The sequence below is a fragment of the Lingula anatina genome, chromosome 1 (assembly GCF_051362555.1).
Source record: "Lingula anatina isolate TDL-2025a chromosome 1, LinAna3.0, whole genome shotgun sequence".
Classification (NCBI taxonomy): domain Eukaryota; kingdom Metazoa; phylum Brachiopoda; class Lingulata; order Lingulida; family Lingulidae; genus Lingula; species Lingula anatina.
This window is the reverse complement of record NC_141767.1, coordinates 71735058-71748253: the sequence shown is the minus strand read 5'-3', so window position 1 is coordinate 71748253 and position 13196 is coordinate 71735058. Positions and strand designations below refer to the sequence as shown.

The window sequence follows — 13196 nt, the reverse complement described above, 5'->3', positions numbered from 1 at the left end:
CCAGTTTCCATCTTCATTAATAATGGTTCAAAAAACAATCTCTTGAATGGATTAGTAGATCAAATTTTTCTCAATAGTTTTGGAAATGGTGTATCTTGTTGAAGAAGGACAAGTGTCAATAATTAATGTTTGCTATTAAAAGTTCAAATGTGCACTGTATCCAATGCAAAATTACAGGGCAATGACTTGCAGAAGTTTGGGTTTTGCAGGGTTTGGAAGTTAATCATGACATACCAAGGTTTCACACTGGTGGAACAGTAAATCCAGCTCAAAATGTGTTGAAAATGTCACATTTGAGTTCTTATACAAATAGTGCTGTCAAAGAAAAAGGATGGTACAAATTTCAAAACAATATCCCATACCAAACAGAAGTACAATATTATCATTTCATCTTCCCAAGATTTGGAAACTGAAACAACATGAACTACACGAATTACTTCATCAGTACTTATATCTTTATTGTGTGGTTAAGACCATATCTATAAATAACAATAACAACTAGACTGTATCACTTATACATAAAAAAAACAAAAACAAAATTTGCTCAGTAAGTTTGACTATGAGTGTGGGTAACATTGACAAAACAAAAACCTATTTGAAAATTTCAGTAATTTGCACCCCAGCACTAGAAATTGCCTTTCTGCAACAAATGAGGCTTGTGAAACAGCAGTCAATACATTTTATTCAACAGCAAATGATTGTTTGCTTGATTCAAAGCATAATAAATAGTTAGCTTTAGTTTGTGAGAGAAGGTTATGAAATTTCGCCCCAAGAATTATTTTTTCATATTTATGTTTACATCAGCTATACTCCTTTTAGGAGTATGTCCTACCTTTCTGCCATGAAGAATATCCTACCACATATCTAGTGTGTAGTTTAACTGCTGTAGGGCACATGTTACACAAATACCAAAAAACAAGAAGAAAGGCACTGAAAATTGACATATTAAAATTCATTATATATTATAATTTATTAAATTTGAATATTCTAGTTTTCAAACTTGACCTGCATTTTGGCAACAAATTACCCTTACTAATTTGAGTTTGACTACTATCTTAAATTAGTATCACTGCAATTTTTTTACTTTCTACATTTACATGAAAAAACTAATCTATTGATAATTAACATATCAATAATCAATATCTTCAACAAAAACAAAATTACATTTTTTAACCCAACAAGCTGTCAGAAAAAAAAAACATGGATGAAAATCGTCACTAAAGGAATAATTTGGAAAAGACAGGTTACAAGCACCTCACACACCTACCAGCAGGTGTCAGCACCTCTCACACCTACCAGCAGGTGTCAGCACGCCACACACCTACCAGCAGGTGTCAGCACATCACACACCTACCAGCAGGTGTCAGCATGTCGCACACCTACCAGCAGGTGTCAGCACCTCACACACCTACCAGCAGGTGTCAGCACCTCACACCTACCAGCAGGTGTCAGCACGCCACACACCTACCAGCAGGTGTCAGCACATCACACACCTACCAGCAGGTGTCAGCATGTCGCACACCTACCAGCAGGTGTCAGCATGTCGCAGACCTACCAGCAGGTGGCAGCACCTCACACACCTACTAGCAGGTGGCAGCACATCATCCATCTACCAGCTTCACTGAATATCACAAATTCATACAGAATGAGTCAGACAATCTATATTATGTAATATCTTTACAAAAATCTATACTTACTCAACTAAAACAATTAATCTAATCTTTCTATGTGCAAGGGTGTTCATTGCAATGTGGTATATGCCCTGCCTATTTAGCAGAAATGTGGTCTACAGAGAACTGACAATGAACAGACAATCAACAGACACCTTCTTGCTGAGAATCCCAGCAAGTAAGCAACACTTCAAGTTAAAACTTACCATTAACTATTAAAAAGGGTTACATATTTGATTGTTTGCAAGCACTGCATTATCGATACATAAGCTGGTATATTTACATGAATGTGAAAGATGGTCACATATCATATAACCCTTTTGCATGCACTGTTCACGAAACAAAAATCTTAAAATTTACTCACACGCTTATTTAACAAAAAGAGCTACCAATTCAACCATCAATTTCAAGGTATGCAACTCAGCCCTTCACAAGAAAAAAAATCATACAATATCTTTCAGGTAAACTCCTTTTATTATAGCTAAAGGAAAAAACTGTCATATACTAAATAATTCTACATTCACTCTGTAGGCAAACAATTGCATGACAATCTGTATGTGACCAAGTGAGAACTTATTAAGTAATGTGTTATCTTACAGATGTAGATACAAACTATATAAAATATAACATAATAAACCTAGCAGCATTCACAGAACATGGTAAACTGCACTAAACTAGACTTACAGCACAATTATAAGCAGCCTCCTCTCATGTGGATCTGCTACACAGTAGCAGAAGGTGGAGTCGCACTGCATAAATAACTGTGCTCACCGATGTTATGAGATGAAGTTGCCTTGCAGGCGAGGTTGCATATTTTGTTCTTCTTCTTTCACCACCAAGATCACTGAGCTAGAGTCTTGTGCAAAGTTGACTGAAGAATTGTCATAAGGAAAGTTCATACTATCAAAACTGGGCATTACTGGTTGACCCATGACCTGTCCTTCACCTTGACCTTGCATCATAGGTTGACCTATGACCTGACTTTGACCTTGACCCTGCATCATAGGCTGGCCTATCACCTGACCTTGCATCATAGGCTGTGTCTGTGTCACCATGTTCTGTCCCGTGGCAAAGCCAGGCCCCTGTCCCATCATCTGTCCATTCCCCTGCATTGCCATCTGGCCTTGACCTTGATGGTGCCTCAAGCACTGCGGTATCAGCTGACCTTGGCTGTCCGTCATAGGGATTGGGGGCGTGTCCATGGTGGGGTTTTCTGTACATGGGACACAGGCTGGTACACCAGGACCTGTCCCACCAGAGTTCTGGACAAGAAACTGACTGAATAAGTTTAGAGCATCCTCAATGCTGTCCTCACTGTTCCTATCCTTGTCCTGTACCTGGGCCACCTCTTGGCCGTCAGAGACATGCACCGAGGGCTCAATGTTCTCTGGCACCTGTGAGAAGATCTCTGCTGCCTCAGCTGCAAGTGTGCTCAGATCAGAGTTGTTAACAGCCAACTGTTGAGGCTGTGTTCCTGCACTGGGGTTCTCATCCACTGACTCTACTGGCTGGGGGTGAGTTGTTACATTGGCAGCTATAAAAATACATGAAATAAAAAGAAAAGGACATATTTCAATTAAGGTGGAGCAATGTATTCAATTCTGCCAGTTTAATTTAAATCTGAGTCATATGGAAATCCCACCTTTAGCTGTGTTTATACAAAGCAGAAGCAAATTAACCATAGAGCCTAACTCCTATGTTACAAAAAAAAGAATAAAGTTATCTACATATAAGCTGTCCTTACCTTGAAGAGCATCCACACTGCAGGCAGCCACCACCACAGGACCAATTCCTGGCAGATTCACTGCTACTGGCTGCTGCCCCAAATACATAGATGTCAGCAGTTGTTCTGCAGACATACCAGCTAAGTTCTGACTAGATATACATGGAGTTTGCTGAAAAGATATATGGATGTCAGCACTTGTTCTGCAGACATACCAGCTAGCACACGAACGAAACATAGTGCCTCGATATGAAACCAGACAACTTTTGTGTTTTTAATCTCCAAATACGAAAAAAAATCAATCAAGCTAATAAATAGGCTAAGGTTAAGAACGTATTATATCGTTTGTTTTATATTAATTATTATTTAAGATCATAATAATGAACAAGTCGCATTTGGATGTACTCCATGCTATGACCTTTATATAAAAATGGCAATTTTTACGAGATGACAAATTGTATCGCATTGTTTGGTTCCATTGCCTCGCTTTCAAAAATTAGAACAGGCGCTCCAAAATCGTAAAACGAAGTTAAAAATTCCCATACATATGCCATACTTAATACATACTTAATACATACTTAATACACACAAACACACTGGAGGTATAACTTACCATGTCTGCACTTGCTGCAGAGGAAGCTCCTTGACCAGGACTCTGAAATATTAGAAATAATCCAATAATTGTTTATGTCACATCTAACACACTGTACTATGACCTGGGTTATAAAATAGCATGATTGTTCACACAATGTTACTGTCACATCTAACACACTGTACTATGACCTAGGTTATAAAATAGTATGACTGTTAACAAAATATTACTGTCACACCTAACACAATGTACTATGACCACAGCTCTTAAATAACACAACTATAATATCCATAGAACTGTCAGGCTGCACTCCTTATTCTATAATAAAATGTGAAAATAATATACAATTCAGTAAGTATATTGATACATTCTATAGCAAGGTCTTACCTGCTGCTGTTGCTGTGATTGTTTTAATTGCTGCTGAAACTTCTCTTGTTCTGGCATCATTTGATTGCTGCTGTCAGATTCACTCCCTGCTGACTGCTCATGTCGCCCTACATGGGTCTTCAGGCCATACTGAGTAGTGAATGCCTTACTGCAGCCATCAGTGGGACAGTGGTATGGTTTCTCACCTAAAACACAATCACATCATCTCACCTACCACAATGAACACACTGCATCACATTATCTCACCTACCACAATGAATAAACTGCATTATACTGAGTAGTGAATGCCTTACTGCAGCCGTCAGTATGACAGTGGTATGGTTTCTCACCTAAAACACAATCACATCATCTCGACTACCACAATGAACACACTACATCACATTATCTCACCTACCATAATGAGCACACCGCATCACATTATCTCACCTACCACAATGAACACACTGCATCACATTATCTCACCCACCATAATGAATATACTGCATCACATTATCTCACCTATTATAATGAATATACTGGATCACATAATCATACCTACCACAATTACATAAAGCATCAAATTCCTTGTATGAAATTCTGTTAAGAAATATGTGCTGTTTACAGCCAAAGTAGAAAATACAATACTTGTATCTGCTCTTCAATACCTGTGTTCTACAATAACTGTATGAGTTCAACAATTCCTGTATTTGTTTTTTAATATCTGTGTTTTTTACTGTACCAGTGTGTGTTCTACAATAACCGTATGAGTTCAACAATTTTTGTATAAGCTCTTTAACACCTGTATTTTACTGTATCTGTGTATTCTACAATACCTGTATGAGTTCTTATGTGTGTCTTTAAATGATGACTAGCTGCAAAAGCTTTGCCACAGCCCCCTTCTTCACATCTGAAATAACAAACAGTTCTGGGATCACAATCCTTTAATCTTGCTCTTGATAAACTGTGTGTAGAATGGCAGCACTAGATAGAGTGAAAAATCCCATCAATGCAAACTCCCAAGTTTACTGCTGTTATTATAACCTAGATTCACCCCAAAATTCTTTACGAGTTATATTTAAGTATCCCTGTAAGTACTTACTTGTATGGTTTTTCTCCTGTGTGTGTTCTTAAGTGTTTTCTCAGATCACTGAGGGTTGTAAAAGCTTTGCTGCAGTCTGAGGCTTCACAGTTGAAGGTATTTCCAGTGTGTAGACGCTGGTGTGCTTTAAGTCTAAATATGAGGTAAACAAGATGTTGAACTTTGTAAACAAAAAAAAAGGGGGAGGGGCAGTCACTGGTGCTCTTAAAATCTGAATTATGAAGAAAAAGAGGTGTTGACTTTTACTACAAGAAGGGGTCAATGGTGAGCTTTAAGCCTGAAGTAAGAGGAGAACAAGGTGTTCATCTTTGTTACAAGGAGGAGCTTTAATGATGAGTTTGAAGTATGAACTATGAGGACATTAAGCGTTGGCTTTTGTCATAAGAAAGGGGTGCTTTACTTACCTGCCCAATAGAATTTGAGTTAACTAAACCTTTACTTGACAAAAAACATGGTTGATAAATACACAGATATTTACTTTATATGCTAAAAAGGTTGAAAGTAATTAACAAATTTATTAGGATGAACAAATAATAGATACAGCAATAATAAAGGACTGCATTATTAGGAGCATGCATCATACATTATGAGTGGAAAAAATTGAATGTCTTACCTGTATAAAGTATTGAAAGCCTTCTCACAGTTACTTATACTGCATTCGTAAGGTTTTTCTTTGGTGTGCACACGCACATGTATTTTCAAGCTATACGATGTCAGAAAAGACTTGCCACAGTTCTCTTGGTTGCAGACAAAAGTATACTCTCCTGTAACAAAGTAAGCATTAATTGTAATAATGTGTGTCAAGATGGCCACTGGTCAGAGACTGTCCACTTGGGTTGGTATTAGGGTAATAGGTAAATCAGGATAATTGGTTAGGATGGTCACTGGTCAGAGACTGTCCACTTGGGTTGGTATTAGGATAATAGGTAAATCAGGATAATTGGTTAGGATGGTCACTGGTCAGAGACTGTCCACTTGGGTTGGTATTAGGATAATAGGTAAATCAGGATAATTGGTTAGGATGGTCACTGGTCAGAGCCTGTCCACTTGGGTTGGTATTAGGGTAATAGGTAAATCAGGATAATTGGTTAGGATGGTCACTGGTCAGAGACTGTCCACTTGGGTTGGTATTAGGATAATAGGTAAATCAGGATAATTGGTTAGGATGGTCACTGGTCAGAGACTGTCCACTTGGGTTGGTATTAGGTTAATAGGTAAATCAGGATAATTGGTTAGGATGGTCACTGGTCAGAGACTGTCCACTTGGGTTGGTATTACGGTAATAGGTAAATCAGGATAATTGGTTAGGATGGTCACTGGTCAGAGACTGTCCACTTGGGTTGGTATTAGGGTAATAGGTAAATCAGGATAATTGGTAAGGGTAAGGATAAGCATAGGGTAAACTGACTACTTCCCTTCAGTTATCATAATGAGGATAATTGGTTAATCATGCTAAATGGTAATGATCAGGAGGTAAACTGACTGCCACAGAGGCAAGATTTGTCAAGAAGTGATAAATCAGAATACTTTTAGTGACATTAGTTCTTGGTATTTAGCTGTTTAAAATGTTCAAAAAGTGTTACTTGTTTTAAGATAAGTCCAACAAAAGTTTGTCGAGACACTTTCTAAAAAGTGTGTTTTACTCCACTTTATCCCTTTAAAATGTGTGTTGTTATTTTACTCCACTTTATCCCTTTAAAATGTGTGTTGTTATTTTACTCCACGTTATCCCTTTAAAATGTGTGTTGTTATTTTACTCCACGTTATCCCTTTAAAATGTGTGTTGTTATTTTACTCCACTTTATCCCTTTAAAATGTGGGTTATTATTTTACTCCACTTTATCCCTTTAAAATGTGTGTTGTTATTTTACTCCACTTTATCCCTTTAAAATGTGTGTTGTTATTTTACTCCACTTTATCCCTTTAAAATGTGTGTTGTTATTCTATCAAGACAGACTACCTTTGTGTGTTTTCTGATGTGTCTTCAGGTTGCCAGCTGTGCTGTAAGTTCTGTCACAATTTTCAAATGAACAACAGTACCTGCAAAGAAACATCCTCCATCAACCTAGAGATTTGAGCACAGGATTGCAATTAGAAGATTGACCATATTTAGCCAGAGACATCATGTGTGAATATCTACTGAAAAATCAATCTGTGGGCCTGGTAAAGGGAAGTGCTGGACTGGCATATGCAATGCCTCTACATATATTTTAGTCTAAAATGTGCCTGACTTCACCCATCTTACCTCTTCACTTCAGTGACTTTAGTCTCTACATGTATCCTAGTCTAAAATATGCCTGACTTCACCCATCTTACCTCTTCACTTCAGTGACTTAAGTCTCTACATGTATCCTAGTCTAAAATATGCCTGACTTCACCCATCTTACCTCTTCACTTCAGTGACTTTAGTCTCTACTGTATCCTAGTCTAAAATATGCCTGACTTCACCCATCTTACCTCTTCACTTCAGTGACTTTAGTCTCTACATGTATCCTAGTCTAAAATATGCCTGACTTCACCCATCTTACCTCTTCACTTCAGTGGCTTTAGTCTCTACTGTATCCTAGTCTAAAATATGCCTGACTTCACCCATCTTACCTCTTCACTTCAGTGACTTTAGTCTCTACATGTATCCTAGTCTAAAATATGCCTGACTTCACCCATCTTACCTCTTCACCTCAGTGGCTTTAGTCTCTGGGTTGCGGCTCTCCACAGTCAGCGTGGCGTGTGAAGGGTTTGAAGGCATCCTGTTACTGCCAGGGTGGATGTGCATCATTATCTGATTGTCTGAGATCGTATGATGTATATACCTAAAGTATTAAACCAATGTCACGAATAACATAAAATGTACACATCTAATATAATATGATGGTTACATAAGCCAGATTGCTACCAGTGCTGGAATACAACATATTGCTGTCACGCTTGGTTTGATTGGTTAGTAAACAGCTGTTGTAAAATTGTCATATGATTAATGAAACAGGTGCAGAAACCTAAAAAAAACACATTACATTACCTGAGACTGCCATAGTAGTCTTTCATAATTAAAAAATAAATTAAAAATTGGTTAAATCATTCATGAATTTCGCAAAGTCCTCAGATATCCCCATAGAGACCATGAAATTATGTAAAGTTTTTGAGGTTTACACACCCAGTTTATTAATCATATGACAAATTTATGACAATCATTTACTAACCAAACAAGAAGCATGGCAGCCGAGCATGACAGCAACCTGATGTGTTCCAGCACTGAAAATATTCTGATGATGTCAAATTAATACATTTGGTGGTGGATTTACTGTCAGTAATGGGTAGTGGGTGAATCTGCCAGTCTTATTCATATCAAATTTCACAATAACAACAGTCGTAAAAAGAACATGTTACAAAACCACTTCAACTTCATGGCTGGAATCTGCCTTATGCTTGTAACGCACTGGCAACTAATGTCAGTAATGACGAATTACTTCACAATATGTCGCGTAATATGTTTACAGTGAAACTAAAAGCCATAAATGGCTGTTTAAAATTTGCTTTTCGGTCGAAATTCTACCATTTGCTTTTCCATCGATTTTTCTCAAATTTAATGAGCAACGCCTGTCTCCAGTCTAGAAAGCCAAAGGTCACAGTCGATCTGAATCATTGCAAACAGAGATCTGTATCTTCATACCCTTCATGTTCTTCGCCTCCTCGATCTTGGAACTGCGGCTGTGAGTCGTCAGAATCATCCACCTCAATAAAAACTGGAGTAGAATGTGAAGTATCTTCATATCCATCTTCTGCATCATCATCAAATTTCATAAACTCATATCTCATCGCTTGCGACACATTTTCTTCCGTTGTCCCGTTCGACGAATTTTCCCCGACCTCAGCCATAGTCGGCAAATGACCTTGACCTTATTATAACTGGTGGATCTAAGAGAAGGGGAGAAGAAAAAACATATTAAGATAAAATTTGTAATCATTTAAGCCGTTTTTACATATTTTAAAGTTTTTTTTTTTGCATATAATTCTGTTATTACCTCGATACACAAGTTTTACGTGTGAAAATTCCTAGTTTTGGGGCAGCCGAGATTACTCGTGAACTCTCGATACCTTCCTCTTTCCCCGTGGATCCAAGATGGTGGGTCTCAAAATAAATTTACCTAGGATAACAAATCCGCTTTCATCTTAATAAAGAAACTGATTTCGGGTAATTTTATGAAACAAATGAAATGGTGTAATAAGTTTCATTACTTTGCTTTTCCAAATAAATAAGGACCTGGTAGTTTTCAGGTGTAATACAGGTGTTAAAAGAAGTCTCAGGCAATGCATGTAGAACATGTTTTTTGGTTAACGAGTACCTGTATTTGCGTGAATACTCTGAAAAGACAAAAACTGCCACTATTAAAGTGCAGAGAGATTATAACACTTCATATTCACCTTGAAGGCATCAGAGACATTCGCAAATTACCATTATGTGCTTGGATTATAATATAGGATACGTATCGTGTATTCTTTTTTTTTTTAAATATTAGGTGCGAGGTCCAAGGAAGCACTTGAAGCGCCTTCATGCACCCAAACACTGGATGCTGGACAAACTGGGGGGCACATTTGTAAGTAGCTTTTGGTAGTTAAACAGTTAAATCCTACACATTTCATAAGAGTAAAACATGATGTTGAAAGTGCAATTTAAAAGTTGGTGCTGTGATCACCATGGGTACTGTTACTTTATATGGAGAATAGCAGTTCCACTCAAGACTGGCCTCCCAAATCATTGTGAAGCATTCTGATAAGCTTGAAAAATGGTCTTGGTGTGTCTAAAAGATGTCATGTCTAAGTGAGCATGTCAAGTTAGAATACAAGTTGGTAAAGGAGCAAATTATAAAGACTATAGGTAGAACCAGCAGCAATGTTGTATGTGCTTATATTGATAATGTTGTTGTTATTACCTAGGCCCCCAGACCCAGCACTGGTCCACACAAGATGCGTGAATGTCTGCCTTTAATGATATTTTTGAGGAACAGACTAAAGTACGCTCTCACGTATGATGAATGCAAAAGAATTGTGGCTCAGAGGCTCATTAAAGTGGATGGCAAGGTCCGGACAGATTTCCTGTATCCCGCTGGGTTCATGGGTAGGTATTCTGTACCTGACCAGGTTCTTGGGAAGGTATTCTGTACTTAACTGGGTTTATGGGTAAGTGTACTGTACTATGGGTTAGTGGGTGGGTATTCTGTACTTTACACGAGTTCATGGGAAGGTGCATTACTAGGTTCACTGGTAGGTATTCTGTAGTATGTATATAATTTTGGATGCTCCTACAATTGAATTTTTCAGTACAATTTTATGTAAAACTTGTGGCTTGTATCGAAGTCAGGGTAGCAATGTTTTCTTTGGCTATCCTGGTCAAAAACAAAGCCAAAATCAAACCAGTTCTTTATGGTCGCTGGAAGGTTGACACATACCTTACTGGCATAACCCACAGACCTGACATCCCTTTCAGCAAGAAAGTGATGTTTTAATATAAAGAAGGCTATGATATGGCAGTCAGATTGCATTTTATCATTCTAGATGTAATCACAATTGAGAAGACAGGAGAACATTTCCGTCTGATTTATGATGTCAAGGGACGTTTCTGTGTCCACAGGATTAGTGCAGAAGAATCCAAGGTAAGCAGGACACTGCCCCCACAGTTCAAAGTTTGCTTTTAAATAAACTTGCCCACCACTGCATATGCTGTGTTTGAACTGGATGTGAAACAACTGTCAAGATAGAAAGCCATTTGTACCAGGACATCAGATTACTAGGACGTACAACATGCTTGTGGACAGTTTTATTTCATGAGAGGAATCCCATGTCAGAAAAATTATGTGTGGTAAAGTCAAAGAGAAAATCCATAAGAGCACTTATATGCAAAAGGCAACCCCCAAAAACTTCATTAAACAAGTGTCTGTAGTTGCCAGAGTGTAGGAGTAACCTGTTCTAGTGGATGTTAGCTAGTCATCAGTGACCAGTGGTGACGGTTCTGAGGCATTCCTGCTTCTACTGGTTCCAAGGGTTGTCTTTGAAGCACAATTTACATGTTAATTATATCATGCTTATATAGAGCAAGTTGTGTTTCAAGCAGGAAAAGTTGCCCCAAGCAGTGAGTGTCCTGTGCCTTGTAACTGAGTTAACCTCTACTTTCAGTACAAGCCGTGTGAAGTAAAACAATGTCTTGTGTGGTGTAACTGAGTTAACCTCTAATTTCAGTACAAGCTGTGTAAAGTAAAACAATGTCTTGTGAGGTGTAACTGAGTTAACCTCTAATTTCAGTACAAGCTGTGTAAAGTAAAACAATGTCTTGTGTGGTGTAACTAGAGTTAACCTCTAATTTCAGTACAAGCTGTGTAAAGTAAAACAATGTCTTGTGAGGTGTAACTAGAGTTAACCTCTAATTTCAGTACAAGCTGTGTAAAGTAAAACAATGTCTTGTGAGGTGTAACTAGAGTTAACCTCTAATTTCAGTACAAGCTGTGTAAAGTAAAACAATGTCTTGTGAGGTGTAACTAGAGTTAACCTCTAATTTCAGTACAAGCTGTGTAAAGTAAAACACGTCAAGGTGGGACCCAAGGGTGTCCCCTTCATTGTCACCAATGATGGCCGCACCATCCGGTACCCGGACCCTCTGATCAAGGCCAACGACACCGTGCAGGTGGACATCGCCACAGGCAAAGTCAAGGACCTCATCAAGTTTGACTCTGGTAAACAAATGAACCCGTAGAATACCTCCAATACATGGATGGTATAAGTAAAGCATGTAGAGGTCCGTTAAAACTGTACATAGAAAATAGAGTTTTTAGCTAATAAATATAATATATTGGAGTATATGTAAACTTCAAGTAAATGAAGTGACCCTGTAGGTGTTTTGTAAACGATTTGAGCTTGTAAGTTGCATAAACATATTGGAGAGAGAGAGATTTAAAGGCATTGTATAAAGTCCCCTGCGTTTTTTCCAGGCAATGTATGCATGATCACTGGTGGCCATAACTTGGGCCGAGTGGGTATTGTGACCCACCGTGAGCGCCACCCAGGAGGTTTTGATATCGTCCACATCAAGGATGCCATGGGACATAGTTTCGCCACCAGGTAGGTGACTAGTGGTATTGTGTTAGGTGAGATTAACCACACTTTAGAAAGAGCTCAGGACGCCATTGTGGTAGGTGAGATTCGCAACACTTGAGAATAGAGCTCAGCACGTCATTGTGGTAGGTGAGACGATATTCTCACCCGCAAAGCTATAAACAAATTGGTTGAGGCAAATTTTTTATTTCATCGAGACGGACACCCTGTTGTTTAATTCTTAGGTTTTTGTAAGAAAGACGATGTCACTTCGTGAAGCACGTTCTTTTGTTTTAGCATCCAAACAAAGATTACTGTTCTGCGTTCACCTAACGCGTACCTTGCTTTCTCCTCAGGTTGAACTACGTCTTCGTGATCGGCAAGGGCAGCAAGCCGTGGGTCTCTCTGCCTAAAGGCAAGGGTGTGAAGCTGAGCATTGCTGAAGAGAGAGACCGCAGAATTGCCAAGGGAGGCCAATGAATGGAGGAGAGAATTGAAACTGTCAGGAATAATAGAACACCATATAAGACGAATGAATATGGAGACTGTTTATAGACTGATAAATGTAAACTACGAAATAAACAAACTTTGAAGAGAATGTAGTTTTGTCTGGGTATTGATATTTAAAACACAAGAATAGTTTGTTAACATAACAGTTGTTTTTAC

General features: G+C 38.3%; 2 protein-coding genes across 2 annotated transcripts; one reads left to right on the top strand and one right to left on the bottom strand.

Moving 5' to 3' along the window:
* Positions 1-433: 433 nt before the first annotated feature.
* On the bottom strand, positions 434-9584 carry LOC106168667 (uncharacterized). Its single transcript, XM_013547821.2, has 11 exons — positions 9470-9584; positions 9118-9362; positions 8120-8260; positions 7411-7490; positions 6064-6214; positions 5451-5582; positions 5185-5258; positions 4373-4557; positions 4007-4048; positions 3415-3565; positions 434-3204 (listed from the first exon to the last, which is right to left on the bottom strand). Exons 2-11 carry the CDS (start codon positions 9321-9323, stop codon positions 2447-2449), a joined length of 1920 nt encoding a protein of 639 aa, XP_013403275.2. The 5' UTR covers positions 9324-9362; positions 9470-9584; the 3' UTR covers positions 434-2446.
* Positions 9502-13128, top strand: LOC106168669 (small ribosomal subunit protein eS4). The gene is made up of 7 exons (XM_013547824.2): positions 9502-9570; positions 9965-10042; positions 10383-10563; positions 11001-11098; positions 12001-12172; positions 12428-12557; positions 12887-13128. Exons 1-7 carry the CDS (start codon positions 9568-9570, stop codon positions 13008-13010), a joined length of 786 nt encoding a protein of 261 aa, XP_013403278.1. The 5' UTR covers positions 9502-9567; the 3' UTR covers positions 13011-13128.
* The last annotated feature ends 68 nt before the right edge of the window (positions 13129-13196 follow it).

Excerpts from the sequence above, each read along its gene's own strand:
- LOC106168667 (XM_013547821.2), bottom strand. The coding sequence starts at position 9,323 with ATGGCTGAGGTCGGGGAAAATTCGTCGAACGGGACAACGGAAGAAAAT. Across the intron at positions 4,558-5,184 it reads ACACATAAGAACTCATACAG|GTGAGAAACCATACCACTGT; the intron begins GTATTGTAGAAT and ends ATTGTGTTTTAG. Across the intron at positions 3,566-4,006 it reads CTGCAGCAAGTGCAGACATG|CAAACTCCATGTATATCTAG; the intron begins GTAAGTTATACC and ends ATATCTTTTCAG.
- LOC106168669 (XM_013547824.2), top strand. Across the intron at positions 10,564-11,000 it reads GTATCCCGCTGGGTTCATGG|ATGTAATCACAATTGAGAAG; the intron begins GTAGGTATTCTG and ends TTATCATTCTAG. Across the intron at positions 12,558-12,886 it reads GGACATAGTTTCGCCACCAG|GTTGAACTACGTCTTCGTGA; the intron begins GTAGGTGACTAG and ends CTTTCTCCTCAG.